The following is a 17,361-nucleotide window of genomic DNA, read 5'->3' on the forward strand; positions in this document are numbered from 1 at the left end:
CCCTCAGCCCTAAAGGCTGTAGTTACGCTTCCTTCATCGGCCGTTTCTGCATTCTCTCACCTGTTAGCAGCTAACTACACTTACTAGTTAATAATTACGTACATTAAATCTCCCCTGCAGATTACGAGGTGGTTTCTGTCTCCTGGCTGGACCATGACTGAAGCAGATTTGGTTAGGAGCAGCGTTCATCTCCCATCCTCTTGCTCACATGTCTTACAAAGGCATCTGTAGTATGTGCTACTTCCTAAGCCTCAGATCCACACAGCATAACATGGTCAATGGGGCAGACCAATACAGTACGGCACACCAAGGTGATCAAAATCTCTGGGGACTAATAATATACTGCACACGGCAAAACTGACACAGTCCTGAGGCAACACTGTACAGGGGTACCGCTGGTCCTGCCAGGTACAAGGAACAGCTGCTGGTGGTCGCTGCAGACTGGTGTGAAGAGAAGGCATCAGCTAAGGCAACAGCAGCAACCAAGGCCAGGGACTGTGCTGCATAAAGATCCCACCCGTGGGACTGAGTCTGTGATCAGCTTAATTACCTGCTTAAGTTTATGAAAGTTCACGGTTATTTTCCAAAATCCACTTGACTTTTCTACTTTTTCTAAGTGAATTAAGTGGGGATATGATACGTAGCACGACTCCTGCATTTTCAAGTCTTTGACGGTGGCACTAATGTCTGCACATTCCTCAGGATGCAGTACTGCTTCTTGTTTTCTATCTTGGCAGGGAAGGAAAGTTCCAGTGACTTCCACTTAACCCTTGCTACCATAATGGTCCATTACCCACAGTCAGAGAACCACAGGGGGTTCAGCCAGTGGTCAAAGATGTCTATCCAAGTATACATTCAGGCTTCAAAAGATGAAACCGACAGATGTAGGCTTCAAAGAATAGTTAACATGATTTACCTATAATATAAAAATGAAAGGGAGAGGGCATCTCGGCTGAGCAAATGCACAGAGACAATAAAACACAGGATGGCTGTAAGAAGTGAGCTGGAGTACAGAACATGTGAAAAGAAGAAAGTGAAAAAGGCTGAACATTTTTCTCAACCTCAGATCATGGAGGGCCCCAAGTAGGAGGCTAAATACTATTATCTTTACTTGGTAAGCAATGGGGAAACAGGAAGAATTTCCATCACAATGAAATGACCAAAGTCAGATTAATCTTTCAAAAGCACAAGTAGGTGAAATGTATTAGAGAGACTGGTTAGAAGACTTTGCACATATAAAAGAGTGAGCTCACTGGAGTCGGGGCAGAAAAATAAAGGGGGGGATGTGTGAAAAATACTACAGAGTTTAAAAAGAAAAAAGAAAAAACTTGGCAACTCATGAGATGTGAAGCGTAAGAGAGAATCAAAGATGACCTTATTTTGAATATGGACCACTGGGAGGATGGTAGTACGAGTAAAAGAACAGGGATGCAAGGAACAGAAATAGATATACTGTCTTTCTGGATATATGAAGTTGTTGCCATGACTTGGTATAAATAATGGCAATTTTTTTTTTGCTTTCCTTCAAACAGTTTTGTTTTTAGTCAAAAACACAGAAAGTAGTAAGATATGGCATTTTTCCAGGAAAGTTTTAACCTAAAAATAGGGAACAAAGACAGGAAAGACAAGAGATTACTTAAAAACAGTAAATGGTCTCTAGTCTAAGGCAGGTTGTTCATCTGGCAACAGTTTCCAGAGTATGCAAATATCACACACTTGGAAACATCTGATCTTTAAAGAAATAAACTACTTATAGATTTTTTTTCTGTCTATAGATATTTATGGGAAAGCCTATATTTTTAAGGCAATATTGTGTGGTGGCTGAGAATGTGGACTCTGGGGCCAGAACGCCCGAGTTCAAATTCCAGCTCTGCCGCCTGCTACCTGTGTGTTTTGGGACACATTGCTTAACCTCTCTGTGTTTTGGTTTCCTCGTAGGCAAGATAGGAATAAAAAGAGTAACTATATCTCAGAGGGTTGTTTTGAAGGTTAAATGAGTTAATACATGGCACTGAGTGTTATATGCATGTTTAGTGTTATCTAAACAAGAATCCTACATATCAACAGAAGTTAAGCTTTCTTCATTCTGTTTGTGAATCAACACTGGAGAGCTTGAATATAAGCAAACTAAAGATAATACAAATTTTGTTTGGAAGTGCTTTTAAATAGCAAGGAAGAAGCAATACTCATGTTTAACAATTATGAACTGAAAGCAAGTAATATCCTTATATCTGAAGCTTATCAACTATATTAATATGAGACAACCTGATAGAAATCTAAAGGTTCTAATAATTGATAGCATATCAAGGGCAGATAAAAAACTTTACAGCCAGATTTAAGTCCTATACAATCAAAATAGGGACAGAAAATGGTAAAACCATAAGCAACCCTGATTACTTCAGCGAGTTTATAGCTCTCTAGCTCACACGGTCCAACCAGTAATTCAGTCATTATGACAAAGGCGGATAACAATATTTTATCAGAAACCAAACGTACTGACCACTGCTTGTTAATGAGGTTGGGCACACTGTTTTGGGATTCATTTGGGCAAGAAATTAATATACTACTTCATACCTTGAACAGTCAGCCCTCACAGTAACCTATGATGGAAGAGAAGTGTAGAAAAGTCCTTGAAATTCTGCCCACCACCGCTACCAGAGCAAGCATTCTCAAACAGCTCTCCCACTTTGTCTAGTAAATTTTCCTAAGACTGTTTGCCCCCTGTAATTGAAGGAAAAGGGGGGGAAAAGGCTATGCAAATATCCTAAATTTAAAATACACTAATAGTTAGGTAACATTTATACGTATTTCTAAAATCTTGGCAGCTGCTCATTGTTTGCCCTTATCTAAAATAATATGAACTTGAACACTATATTCTGGCACCCCCTTCTGGTAACACAGTTGAAATGCTATCACAAGATTAACTTCAGCACGGCAGTTTCCCTGTAGGATTTGAACATATTACTGCAATAACAATACTGTCTGGTGGTTACAACAATATAACGTGTCAGAGGAGGGAAGTGAGGGGGTTGGAAGGATGCTGCCTACTTTACAAGACATATGGCAGCCTGTCAGATGTTTTAAGAATCTCTGACACCACGTTTGCTGAGTGTCTGACACTGGCCAGGTATGATGCCAGAAGCTAGGACCCAAAGCTGAGCTGGAACTTGTCCTGAAGGAGCTTCTGTTACCTCTATCACATCCAAGAGAGAGATGTATAGGATCCCAGACTGAGGAGCCTGACTCAGACTGAGAGGTGTGAGAAGGTTTTCTCTGGGCAGTGATGATTAAGCAGAGTTTTGGAAGAGGTCAAATTAACTGGATAAACATGGGAAGGGAAATATTAGGCAAAAGGAATAGTACAAAAGCACAGAGCTTTGTCACAGCTTACCCTTCCCCCTCCCCATATCCTCAAGTCCATTCTCTAGTAGGTCTGTGTCTTTATTCCTGTCTTGTCCCTAGGTTCTTCATGACCTTTTTTTTTTTTCTTAGATTCCATATATATGCGTTAGCATACGGTATTTGTTTTTCTCTTTCTGACTTACTTCACTCTGTATGATAGACTGTAGGCAAAGCGAGAGAGTGGCATGGAGATATATACACTACCAAATGTAAAATAGATAGCTAGTGGGAAGCAGCCGCATGGCACAGGGAGATCAGCTCGCTGCTTTGTGACCACCTAGAGGGGTGGGATAGGGAGGGTGGGAGGGAGGGAGACGCAAGAGGGAAGAGATATGGGAACATATGTATATGTACAACTGATTCACTTTGTTATAAAGCAGAAACTAACACACCATTGTAAGGCAATTATACTCCAATAAAGATGTTAAAAAAAAAAAGCACAGAGCTGAGACAATCATACCATATTTTGGAGCAACAAGTCACTCAGTGGGACTCAAGTGACGCATCTGGGTTGAACAGTAGCAGAAACAGTAGACATAGGCCAAATCACAAAAGGCCATATCTGCTAAGTTAAGGAGTTTAAACTTTCTCCTAAAAGCTATCAAAAGTGTCAAGGTCTGATCTACATTTTAGAAACATTTTTCTATGGCTTTCCTATGAGTTACCAAGATTTCTGAAGTCACTGAATAAATATCTACTATGGATTAGACATAAATAGATAAATTCAATGAAATAATTTGAAAACAAAACTAAACAAAGCTAAAACATGCCTTTGAAAGCATAAAGAAAAAGTTGCAGAAGCCACATGAAACCATTCATAAATACCTTTTAAACTCATCGTGGTAGAATTCCGACTTGCAGGTTACCATCTCGCCCCCCTGGATGTCGTCGCGACTTCTGACTCCCCCAAATACATACAGTTCCATGGCGACTCCACAGGCTACAGCTCCAAACCTGAAAGGCCACATAGGGCATACTAGGTATTAGAGTTACAACTCATGACCCGATTCCGTAATTCCTCTTACGCTTGTTTTAGCTCTGCGCCATTCAACGTTTCACAAATACATGGGTCTTCCTTTTTCAGGAAATGGCTTATTAATTTAATGTTATATCAACCAAATGCCAAGTCAAATAAAAGATTAGCTGGAAAGAAGGGAAAAACAAAAGCCAGGTGAAGGGGGCTCTGCACAGTCCTTATCCAAGTTCTCTCACCTTCTCTCTTTCAGTGGACAGATAGCGGTCCACTGCTGGGTCCGTGTGTCATAACATTCCACAGACTCGAAGAGTTTTCCATATGATCCTCCACCCATGGCATAGATTTTCTTTTTCATAGCTGCATAGCAGCCAATCTGAAAGGAGAAAGCAACAGTGGGGGAGGCAACATTTATTATTAAAGTTAGGCGAGTAAGTAGCAGCTTGGCTAGAGAGCACTGGCAAATATCTGGAAAAGGATCTGTCTTCTAATAGTAAGACTATGTATGGTGCCTTCCAATATTACAACAGAGGCTTTTAAAAATGAGAAGAGCAAGGTAATACACACACTGTTAATCCTCAGAAAAGGATTAACTCCATCTAATACTATTCCACTAAGTGAGAAAAGTAAATAATCCTAACTTTTAAAGAGGCTTTCCAGGCTCTCTGTTCTCACCACTATTTGAAGAGTCCAAGATGTGGACTCCTTGGAGCAAGACGTCATTCAATTCCTGCCCCAAGTTAAGTCAGTTGAAAGGGCACAGACAGTGAGAGGTCATATTATGAGTAAATCCCAGTACCCAAGGTGTAAAATACCTAGGGCGCTAGACAAGGCTTTGGCCTGATGATGAAATTCCAGCCTCTACCAGGGAAAAGAAATACAGACTAAGCTGTAAACAGCTAACATGAGCCATCTGTTTTCATTCTACTCAGTAAGCAATGGCAGTTCTCTACCTATGGATTCATGTTTCTCCCCAGTCCTGCACAATGATTAAGAAAACAGGTTTGGGAGACCTGCTTCCTTCCTAGGTTAATGCAATCACAAAGCATTTATCAGGCGTGGGCCTTGGACACAGCAGCGCTGCCCAGAGCCCACTGCCAAGGTAAACTCTCTTACACACCGTTTCCTAGCTTGGTGTGTGGCTGGTAATAGTGAAGGCAAGCTACCAACAAAGACATAATTCTATAATGTTAATTCTTTTAACACTATCAATTGTGTTAAAAGGCATATGTAGGAAATGAAGAAACATAACTTTAAAATCCAATTTGTGAATTAGTTATCACAAGATATAGTTCTCACCTTTCTAACCATGGTTAAATCGGGTTGCTTTGTCCAGGTTTTAGAATAAATATCATAACATTCCATGGAAATTAGCTCTTTTTCACCATCTTCTCCTCCTAAAACGTACAGCATCCCATCTATCTCCACAATTCCAAAGTTATGTCTTGCCTGAAAAGACATCAAAGATCTTTGTAGACAAAAGGCCAACTATCAGATTGAAAGCTGATATTCATACATTTAATAAAAATTACAGATATCATTATATTCCAGTGTTCCAGCAAAGAAATACCAGGCTCAAAACCATCTCTCTCGAATATTTCTGATTTCCCTAGCAGCTCACTCTTCTATCACAAGAGACAGAGAACCCAAGTCCAGGAATTTCCCGGAACAAGGGAACTACACACGTGGTGAATTCACTGGCAGAATTCTTACTTTTTAGTCACAACAGCTCACGACAAGAAAGAGAACTATTACTATGTGGCTCTGTGAAATGATCTTTGTACAGCAGTGGGCAGCAAGTGGTTCCCAGCTGATGTATGAAGTCAAGTAAGATCCACATCAACAGCACTGCCTGTGGCTGGAGAGGTGGGGGTGGGAGGGGGAGAGGCCCGGGCTAAGGCTGCCTGGAGCAACAGAACCTGATGTGTTTCACACTCATCCACTCACAGCACTTCCTGGGTGCCCAGCCCCACTCCAGCACTGCAGGGAGAGCGCTGACCACACAAACAAAATGCACTGCCGTCATCAAAAAGTTTGTGCGAACCATTGAGAAAGATCTAGTATGTGAGGAGGTTCTATGTGGTATGAAGAGAAAGAAAGCAGGGGAGGGGGCAGGAGAGCTGAGAGGCCAGGGGAGGCCTCACTGAGAAGGAGCCATTTGGACAAACACTGAAGGAGGCAAGCAGCGAGCCACGTGGGTACCTGGCAAAGGTCCCAAAGCAAGTGCACTCCTAGGAGGCTTGAGAAGGGGGAGCGAGGGAAGGCGCAGGGAGCGGAGCCGGGAGGGGGGCACGAGCACACCAGGCAGGGGGGCTTGGCGAGGCTGCTACCTCCTTCCTTATACTCAAATGCAAAGCAAACTAAAGTGCTAAAGGGAAAAAAGAAACATCAGACAAATTACAAAAGCAGTATTTTACCTCGGTCATTGGTGGCAGTGCGGTCCATGTGTTTGCATCTGGGTCATACTTTTCTCCTGAGCTCAGGGTCTGCTTATTTTCATCTTGGCCCCCATATACAAACAAAAATCCTTCTGCAAAAAATCAAAGAAGACACGCAAGAAAGTTGAAATGTAAGTTTTCAACACCTATCTCTAGTCAAATACAAATGCCGTAAGGGCACAGATAGGATGTGGAGATACCTTCTCTGACAACAACGGATTCGAGATCTTACCAAGCCTGGGTGATAGAGCCAAATCTGTGAGTCACTCTGACCATTTCACTTGCCTCGGGATCTCTGAGTGGATTCCCACTACCCTGCACCTTAAAAGGAAGACTGACACCACCCACCCGGTCAGCAAGTGACTCTGAGTTATCTCAGTTCAGCTGTTCTGTTCCCCAGCCTCTATTTAAAATAGTCTTAAAGGAGAAGAAGCCAACAAGACACTATGGTAAAACTGAAGGGAAATGTGGGCCCTAGAGAGGTTACCATGCATGGAAACCATTTTGCTCTGAGGGTGGTTAGCAATCTGGGAAAAATGCAACCTTTCTCTTAATGGCTTTGAGGGGATGAAGAAGATAGAAATCTAAATCCCAGGCCCACAGACAGCATGGCTTCTGGCAGGAAAGCCTCGCTGAAGTTCTAACCATCAGGATGAAGGCCAACCACAATTAGAAGCCAGATTTAAATCTCCTTGCTTATCTAGGAAATCGCAAAATTTGAATTCGATTTACAGTAATTACAAATTAGTAGTGTTTTCAGGCAACTGGCAGAAAAAATCACAAAAGTTCTATGGAAGAAAGTATGTTTATCTAAGTTTTAGATTCTAACATTCTAAGATTTTAAAACATCACATTATCCCTACAAATAATTTTTTTTTTTTTTTGCGGTACGCAGGCCTCTCACTGTTGTGGCCTCTCCCATTGTGGAGCACAGGCTCAGTGGCCGTGGCTCACGGGCCTAGCCGCTCCGCGGCATGTGGGATCTTCCCGGACCAGGGCACGATCCCGTGTCCCCTGCATCGGCAGGTGGAATCTCAACCACTGCACCACCAGGGAAGCCCCCTACAAATAATTTTTAATAAAACAATCTTTGGCACTCAGCCAAAGATACTCAGGTATACAAAGAAACCAGACTCTATTAAGAAGAACCAGCGGAAGCAGAGAATAGGGAGTAGTCTTACAAAGATTCCAAATTTCAAATAATGGAGTAATCAGAAAGACGATAAAACAACAAAGCTCACTATGTTTTAAAAAAGACAAATGTGAAGGTAACTCTAGAAGAAGGGACAAGAGAAGTGACATAGTAGATTTGAAAAAACTTACAGAGAATTTCTAGGGAAAAAAAGATAAAAATAGATTAAATAAAAAATTCAATGGATGGATTTAATGGCAGATTCATCACAGTTAAATAGAGAATTCATTAAGTGCAAGATAAATCAAAAGAAATCACAGAGAAGGCAACATGGAGAAGCAAAAAGATGAAAAAGAAAACAAAAAGAAGGTAGAAGGCAGGGGCTGGAGTAGAAAGGTCTAGCCATGTTTGATCTGACTTCCAAAAGCAGAGAGACAGAGGAGAAGGAGCAAGGATGACATATGAAGACATAGCAAACAAGAAGTTCACAGATTTGATGAAAGGCCAAGCTACAGAGTCAAGATGCCCAACACAACAGTCTCCAAATATGGTAAAATTTCAAATAAAATGTTGCCTAAGCACACTACAGTGAAATGGCAGAAAAACCAAGACAAAAAGAAAATCTTAAATACAGCCCAGAGAAAAGGCAGAGCTTTAGATCTGACAATTGACTTAACAACAAGGAATGACAAAAGTCAGTGGAAAAACATCTTCATTAATAGATGCCAACCTAAAATTCTATACCCAGCAAAAATATCCTTTAAGAATGAAGGCAAAATAATGACATCTTTAGACAAACAAATCTAAGAGTTTGCTACCACTAGACCCACATTAAAGGAAATTCAAAAGGATGAACTTCAGAGAGAAGGAAAATGATCCTAGACGGAAAGTTTGAGGAGTAAGAGGGAAAAACAAAGAAAGTGGTAAATATGTGGATAAATCTAAGTGAACACTATCTACAGATACGTGTATAAAACAGATAAACATATATATGTAAATATTTACTTATAAATAACCATGTGTTTTAATAATGTAAGACTATGGAATGTGAAAAATAAGAGTATAAATGTACTATTTATACTACTAGACTTTGTTAACAGTACAGGCTGTGGATTCAAAAGTGACCTTTAGGGGACTTCCCTGGTGGAGCAGTGGTTAAGACTCCCAATGCAGGAGGCCCAGGTTCGATCCCTGGTCAGGGAACTAGATCTCACATGTGTGCCACAACTAAGGAGCTGGCAAGCCGCAACTAAGGAGCCTGTGAGCAGCAACCAAGAAACCTACCTGCCACAACTAAGACCCAATGCAACCAAATAAATAAATAAGTAAATATTAAAAAAACAAAACAAAACAAACATAAAGTGACCTTCAAAGGAATATAGACATAGAATATAACTTCTAACCTGGTAGAGAGGGAAAAAACCAAATGACAAAAGTCAATCAATTTTTTGAAAAAAGGCAAGAAAAGAAGAAACACAGAATGAGCTGGACAAATAGGAACTCCTCAGTCATTTCACAACTTCAATGAATACGACTGGGCACAATTCCTCTCCTCATTGTTTCAAGTTTCTGAAACAACAACCTCTCTCGGAAATCTGAAAATCAGTGATATAGGAACCTTTGTGGTAGGTGTGCATGTGTGAAAATTATGCACATGTATACACATTATGGGAGGACAACTTAAGGAAGCTAATTTGAAGAAGGAACAGAGAAATCAGACCCACATTCTGTTGCCTACACCACTCCATCCAGCTGATTATCATTGACAAAAACTTCAATAATTGTGGAACCTACGATTCCATTTCTATTCCATAGCCTTAGGCATATCTAAAATATGGTACAGTGTGGCATAGCTTAATTTTTAAGGTAATGTTTGTGGGCAAGCAGAGACTATAAAAGAAGAACTGCTAACAATAATTAGAATGAAGTGAAATGGCACTTGCAGGATGAAGCCAACAAGGCAAATCCAAGGTGAAGAGAAAGGCAGCAAGGACAGCCTTCCCCATCACCTCCTGGAGAGAAAGCTTTGAAACGTTCCAAACTTGTAAACGTCAACTAAAACATACTTCCTGTCATAAAACAACTTTAAGCCAGAACTAATTTAAGCAGTATTTTCTCAAGTTTCATATGAAATGCCTGCTTTTATGTGACACTCTTATTTTGAATATAGTTACATGTTGCGATTCTACACTGCACAACTTTCCAAGATGGGAGGCTATCACGGCTCAAAGAAGTCCTGCGCCTCAGGTGTGATCACCCAGCTAACGGGTGGTAAGAGTCACTGAGTTCTGCTCTTCTATCAGTTAAGTCATCCAATAAAATGCTCCTCAAGTGACGTCTTAAAAACAGCTACGTATTTAAGATTTAGGAATGATAAGGACTGACAGAAAACATTCTTCTTACCATAGTCTTGGAAGCTAGAGCCACCCTGAAAATGTCACCACAGAGGGATAATAAAATTATTTCTTTAAAAGGTTTTGAGTCATTTTGCACAACTCTGAAATGACATTACTTGATCTTGTGTTTAGGTAAACTTGATGACAGCATGGTACCTGCTGAGAGGACTCCGTGGTTGATTCTCGGCATGCTTAAAGGGGCCAGTTCAATCCACAGCTGCCGATTAGGGTCATAAAGGGGGCACATACATCGCATCGCTGCTGTTGGCTTCCGTGAACTAAGGAGAGAGATAACTGATTAGTAGTTAATATGTTTTATGTACTTCTGCTTATAATAACTATGACTAGTTTTACTACGCTAAAGAATGTTTCAAACATTTTAAAAAATCTATTGCTATTAGGCTTCAGATACTGAAAAGTGTTATAACTTTCTGTTTATGTGGAAATCTCTCTTCCCTTACACCACCCGTCAAACCGCTCGCTCACAGCCACGCTTACACTCTTTCCTCTCCGCCAACGGTCACGATGCACTCCGAGTAGCCCCGGGGCTTGAAGCTGGCGAGCATGGCCTCCCCCTGCTGCGGCTGGCTGAGAGGGATGTTGCCGCACTCTTTGACAATCTCTCGGACTAACGGCTCATTCAGCATCTGCTCCCGTAAATAGCTCGAGTCCAACCCTGAAACCCACAGCGCTGACATGACGTCCTTCATGTGGACCTGGAGGGCAGAGAGCACGGGGAGGAAAAATGGGGAATACGTTGTACATCTAGAGTATACGTTTTCCCACTCCTGGAAGACTAAAATTATTGACAGTCAGATTATCAACAGGCAAGTGGTAAGGGTCAGTACTGCTTGAATGTGCTTACGGCCCCTTTCCTTTCTACTTCCCTTGGCCTTGATAAAAAAAAGTTTAACTTAAAAAAACCATCACTTCAGATTTATATTTGATGTATCACTGCGAAGTTTTAAGCAGCTTTCTTTAATGCCCTACAGGGTTCCCACAGCAACAGGAAAACTTAGAAGAACCCTGCTATGATTTGCCTTATTTCACATGCTTGGATGTGCTGTGAGTTACATCACATTTATAGAAACATTATATACAGGAATAGCTTGATACAATATGGTCAACTAGATAATGAACATGTATCAACATTAACATTACAAGAAAAATCTGAAAAAGCCAAATTTCAGAAAAGAAAATCCTGAGTATTATATAATTATTTCTTCAGTAATTACTGTTAAAAATTATCTAACATGTATAATGTGGATGATACACTTCTTTAAAAAAATATTCATGCATTTTCCTTATTTATTTTCCTTATTTATTTATTTATTTTTTGGCTGCGTCGGGTCTTAATTGCGGCACACGGGCTCTTTGTTGAGGCATGAGGGATCTTTTCATTACGGTGTGCAGTCTGCTAGGGTTTCTCTCTAGTTGCGGCATGCGGGCTTCTCTCCAGTTGTGGCGTGAGGGTTTCCTCTCTGTAGTTTGTGGCACACGGGCTCTCTCATTGAGGCACGCGAGCTCAGTAGCTGCGGTGTGCGGCTCAGTTGCCCCGCGGCATGTGGGATCTTAGTTCTCCGACCAGGGGTCGAACCCGCGTCCCCTGCACTGGAAGGCAGATTCTTTACCACTGGACCACCAGGGAAGTCCCTGAATGATATACTTTTCATGCTCAATCATCAGATTTGAACCAACTGACTATAGCACTCTACATACATAAGGTGACTAGTTTTTCTGGGCTTTGAAACTGTCATTTTAAGGTACACTCTTTTATACCCTGAGTAATGAAAGCCAGCAGTCCTTACAGCATCAGGTTCAGATTAACCACAGGATGAGGAACTGCCTCTTGTTTCCCAGCAGCCGCTCCATCTTACATGCCCTCATCACTTTAAGGCAAGAAGAGGGTCAGAGAGAAGACACTTCAGTGGTGGCAGCAAGCTGGAAACTCCTCTATCCCCTTTCCCAATCTACCCCACCAACGGGGAAAACAGAACACTAATTGTACTAAGGAGCTGAAGCTACGAACGTGGTTTCTAAGTGGACATGTTCATGGGCCTGCAGAATTTAAAAATTACAAGATAATCATTAAAATGTAAGCCAAGAGTTACTAAGAACAATTAACAATGCAATCATGCATTCTGAAAGCCACTCTGAAACCTAATATATTTCTTTATTTTGATATAGTAATTGGAGCTAGCCTCTAGTATATAAATATTAGACTTAAAGCCTTGTGATTTAAAGGTTAAAGCTCCCTCCCCCAATGTATTAACAATGGGGATCTCAAGCCTGATATTCTCTAAGACCCTTCCTTCCTAGGCTGTCACTCCTAGAACCTTCCTATTTGGAACCTCATTGCCATGAAAGCTCCGGAATGCTCCCCCACTTTCTCCTCCAGTGGTGTCAGTCGCTCCAGGGAGAGCCCAGCGCCAGAATTCAGCCCTCTGCCAGAATTCCATGTGCCCTTCTCTCACCCCACTTCCTGCATCAGAGTCCCTGAAGGGGTTAGCCCGCCATCGTAGAGGGAAGGATGCTGAAAGCTAGGATGAGGAGTGTAGGGTGCATTTCTATACTCTCCAGCTTAGCTTGAAATCCCGTTTCCCTTAATAACAGCATTCAAAGGATATCATGTGACTTGTAAGTATTACTATTTTCATTGCTATATGATGAGTTACATGGACTTTGGTAGACTGGTCTGAACAACAAACTGCTTTAGTGAGGCTATAGGAAGATGTTTTCCAGGTTATGGTTTAGATCACAACCTTGTCAGTTTTTCAAGTTGGAGGAGAAAAATAAAACATCTAGAATTTGGATTAAAAATAAACGAACAAATGAATAAGTAAGTGAAAAGGCAAAGTCAGAGCACGCTATAAAGTACGGGTACCTTTCTTATTTCTGTATCATGTGCTATCCATCGGATGACTGCTTCAAATACATATCGTTCGTTGCCAACGTTTAACTTCTCAAGAGAGATCACTTCTTTAAGCTTTTGAGGACTCAGTTCTAGGAATTCCTCTGTGCTGCTGACATCCCGGAAGTGAGTCTCCAGGTATTCCGTGGCCAGGTAATGCACGTGGTGCAGGCAGTAGTGGAGCGCAAAGTCTCGGATTCCGATGCAGTTCTCGGCGGCAATGCAGCCTTCTAAGAACTCACAGCAGAGAGTTTTAAGGTCCGTCAGCAGGAGCAGGTCTGCTGCCTGCACAACATCTTGGATAGTATCTTCATTCAGCCGGATCTGTAAGAATGATCATAGATAGTTTATATTTGAATGTATATATTTAGAACCCAACCACTAATCTATCAGGCTGGACCATATGAAAGGTCCATTTATAGAGGTCAAAGATGATTGAAAACTGGCAATTTCATATGGTTCAGCTTTGTTTTCAAGAATAGTCGGAGGGCACCAAGGCACCTGCAGACAACACAGGCAGCACGTGGCTGATTAACTTTTCCCAGCTCTTCCCTTCCTTTACCAAGATGAACCACCAGTATCCCTGCCAAGGTGAACTGTCCATGGGGCTCGCTTCTATACTTAGAGAAAAACCTTAAATGACTGAAATGCTTAGGAAATGGCAAGTTCCGCATTCTATGGTAAACTGAAGGCGATTTCTTTAAATGTTAGCACCTGAACTAATGAAAATCCTGCCTCCAAATATATTAAGTTCACTTCTTTGCCAAATGGTACGTGGAAGGTACCACACGGCCCCTTGAAGACAGGGAGAGCCACACTGCCCGAGGGGCCTCATTCTGAACACAAAACATTGCACTTGGTGCAAAAGATACAAATTGGTCTCAAAGCTACTTTCTGGAATAAATCCCTAAGAAGATTTTTTTTTTTAAACATTGTGAACATTTACTTTTCCTTAATTTTCTTCAATTTCTTGATTGATGCTTCTTCCTCCACCCACTTCACAGTTTTTCTACGCAACAGTAAGGCGACATCAAGAAACAGGCCCCTAAAATACTGTCACAATCACGAACGGTCCAGACTCTCCGAAAGAATGGGTACTTATCCTCCATTAGGAAGCGTTAAGGAGAGATTTCACAGTGAAGTGCAGCAAGAAACATTTTACCACAATTTGCACGTTCTGTACCACAGATAAATAGGGTTTCAAGTTTCCAACGCAAGCCTGAGCGTGAATACACTCCTCTAACTTGTTATAACTGCCACTGAACTGATTTTACAAGTTAGATAAGAGTTTGGACCTAAGCCTGGTTTTGTGATGCTAAAGAACATTGCCAGTATTTTAAGGGCTGTCCCCAAATTGGTTTAACTTCTTTTTTTTTTTTTTTTTTTTTGGCGATACGCGGGCCTCTCACTGTTGTGGCCTCTCCCGTGGCGGAGCACAGGCTCCGGACGCGCAGGCTCAGCGGCCATGGCTCACGGGCCCAGCTGCCCCACAGCATGTGGGATCTTCCCGGACCGGGGCACAAACCCGTGTCCCCCGCATCGGCAGGTGGACTCTCAACCACTGCGCCACCAGGGAAGCCCCTAAATTCATTTATTTTTAAGAATCATACACATAACCTTATTTCCACACACCCACCACCTAGTGTCTAGAGAAAAGAGAAAGTGATAACATCATGAAATGCAATAAAACAACTTCAAAGAGGACGATGAGCATCGAGTTTGACTCTGGACAGAATGCACATATTCACAGAAAGTGAGCAGTACACTCAGAATACTTATGTAGGAGACAGAGCCTTTACAAAAGGAAAATTAAAAGAAGAAATGAGGAAGAAGGAATAAAGGAGAGAACAGGACATGAGCCCTCAAAAGGAGTAAAGATAAAACGTACTCTTGTGTAATGAGATGTGAGGCCCATGAACTTCTTCCTAATTCACACCCAAGATTATCCTATTATAAACAGGGGAGTAGTGGGGTGGAGGAGGGCAAAGAAAGGGAAAGGACCACTAGCCACTGATCACTTTCTTCCTTGGCTTTCATGAAATCCCCAGAAATATAAATGGGTACAGAGACTAAAGGGAAATCAGAACGAAAGAATGCGGGGGAACAGGGATGTTGGTCCTCTTGAGGCAACAGAACGGAGGCATCATGAGTACAATGCAGGTGCCTGTCACTGGTGTGAAGCTCGAAGTCTTTATTTCTACAAAATAATCCCCACCGCCCAAGGAGCCTCCCACGTCCACGCTGTGGAGACAGAAGGAGTTCCCCGATAGTGTGGGTACAAAGCAAGACTGGAATTAAGATTTAAAAAACAAAAAGACAGCAGTGAAGGGAGCATCCCATGTTCCTCATGTCTCAGACTGGAAGGTGGAGCTCAGGACGGTAGAAACAAAACCTGGGATTTGGGTAAGATCTTACTTAGTCTGCTTTTCTTTCAAGGGCAGAGCCCCGGAAGAACACCCTTGGGCGCCATGTCCAGCAGGAGACCCGAGTCAAGCACACAGTGACAGAAGATGGAGATGACAGTGCTGCTCGGGCACAGAGTGGATGAAGGAGACCCTCACCCTGAGCTTGAGGAGCCTTTCCTCAGTCCTCCTTCCTGTGTGTCTCATCATACCTGCCCACTGAAGATGTAATCCAGGATCTCTCTCATAACCATTACCGATATCCCTTCAAGTTCAATCTTATAGGTTGATCCATCATCTTTTGGAGGATTATAGTTTAACTTTGTCCTAAGAAAGGGAAAAAAATGTAAAATTTCTATGAAAGAACAGAAATAGCTAGAAATATTTACACACTAAATACTCTATAAAGTATATTATACGTATCCATATATGAATCACATCTAAAACATTTCATTTGTTAACTTTAGAGCAACATACTTTTTATGTCTTTTAACTACAAAGCATTTGTTCCAGGATTCAGAGTGCTACCTCTTAAAAAAAACAAACAAAACAGAAACACATGTTCAGTTCAAGTCTCTCTCTTTTTTATTCATTCATTCATTCATTTATTTATTTATGGCTGCGTTGGGTCTTGCACGCGGGCGTTCTCTAGTTGCAGCGAGCAGGGGCTACTCTTCGTTGCAGTGTGCAGGCTTCTCATCGTGGTGGCTTCTCTTGTTGCGGAGCACAGGCTCTACATGCGCGGGTTTCAGTAGTTGTAGCACGAGGGCTCAGTAGTTGTGGCTCGCGGGCTCTAGAGCGCAGGCTCAGTAGTTGTGGCGCACAGGCTTAGTAGCTCTGCCGCACGTGGGATCTTCCCGGACCAGAGCTCGAACCCGTGTCCTCTGCATTGGCAGGCAGATTCTTAACCACTGCACCATCAGGGAAGTCCCTCAAGTCTCACTTTTAACTGAGCTAATCACCCTCCTCATATTGAGGTGTAGGCGTTTTTTATTATCTTCTTGATATCAAACCTTTGGCAGACTTGACACTTTTTTTTAAGGTGATGAACAATGTGAAGAATAATTTTTCACAGTCAACACTTTCTGTGCCTTGTTTAAGAACAGATACTTTACTCAAGATCTAAAAGATATTCCTAATTTAGCAGCGAGGGAAGCTCAGACACAACCTAAGTTGCATTTAAGTACCCCCCCAAGGCTCGGAATTGGTAGGATGAGGAAGCTGTGGAAGGAGGGGTGAAGGATGAGCTAATTACAGAAGAGACTGACAAAGTCTTAGGAAATAGGTGAGTTCCCAGATCTTTGCTCCACATAGATACACGACTCCTCTGCCCTGTTTAGTAAGGCTCCCCAGCTCCAGTGGAAGATAAGCGATGTGCTCTGAAGAGTGTGAGATGGAGGGGGCGTCTCTGGACAGGGGGGTAGCAGGCACATCTGAGGGTAGGTGCACTGCACCAAAAACTGAGAGAGTCAAGAGAGTGTTTACATATTGAATGCTGAGATCATCAGTCTTTTTTCTCAATTTTGCTCCTAAAATTACTGAAAGCTAGACCTACATCCTCCAGGTGAGAACCTGATGACTCTTCTGGAGGATTTGATCAGCCCCAAAGGAAACATCTAAAGATATGGGCACAGATCTGCCTCAAGAAAATGACCCAGGTGGACCGTGCAACAATGAAACCCACTGTCACTAAGCCAACCTATGGGA

General features: G+C 42.0%; 1 protein-coding gene across 1 annotated transcript in view; it reads right to left on the reverse strand.

The window, feature by feature from the left end:
• The window catches only part of GAN (gigaxonin), a 59,749-nt gene that overhangs the window by 11,478 nt on the left and 30,910 nt on the right, over nt 1-17,361 (reverse strand). Inside the window, exons 2-9 of the mRNA XM_082606027.1 lie at nt 15,867-15,981; nt 13,226-13,576; nt 10,840-11,057; nt 10,498-10,619; nt 6,793-6,905; nt 5,675-5,824; nt 4,615-4,751; nt 4,228-4,356 (exon numbers count right to left, since the gene is read on the reverse strand). Coding sequence (XP_082462153.1) covers nt 4,228-4,356; nt 4,615-4,751; nt 5,675-5,824; nt 6,793-6,905; nt 10,498-10,619; nt 10,840-11,057; nt 13,226-13,576; nt 15,867-15,981 — 1,335 coding nt within the window. The remainder of the gene's footprint in view (nt 1-4,227; nt 4,357-4,614; nt 4,752-5,674; nt 5,825-6,792; nt 6,906-10,497; nt 10,620-10,839; nt 11,058-13,225; nt 13,577-15,866; nt 15,982-17,361) is intronic.

Source organism: Mesoplodon mirus (assembly GCF_964341445.2).
Source record: "Mesoplodon mirus genome assembly, chromosome: 19".
NCBI lineage: Eukaryota > Metazoa > Chordata > Mammalia > Artiodactyla > Ziphiidae > Mesoplodon > Mesoplodon mirus.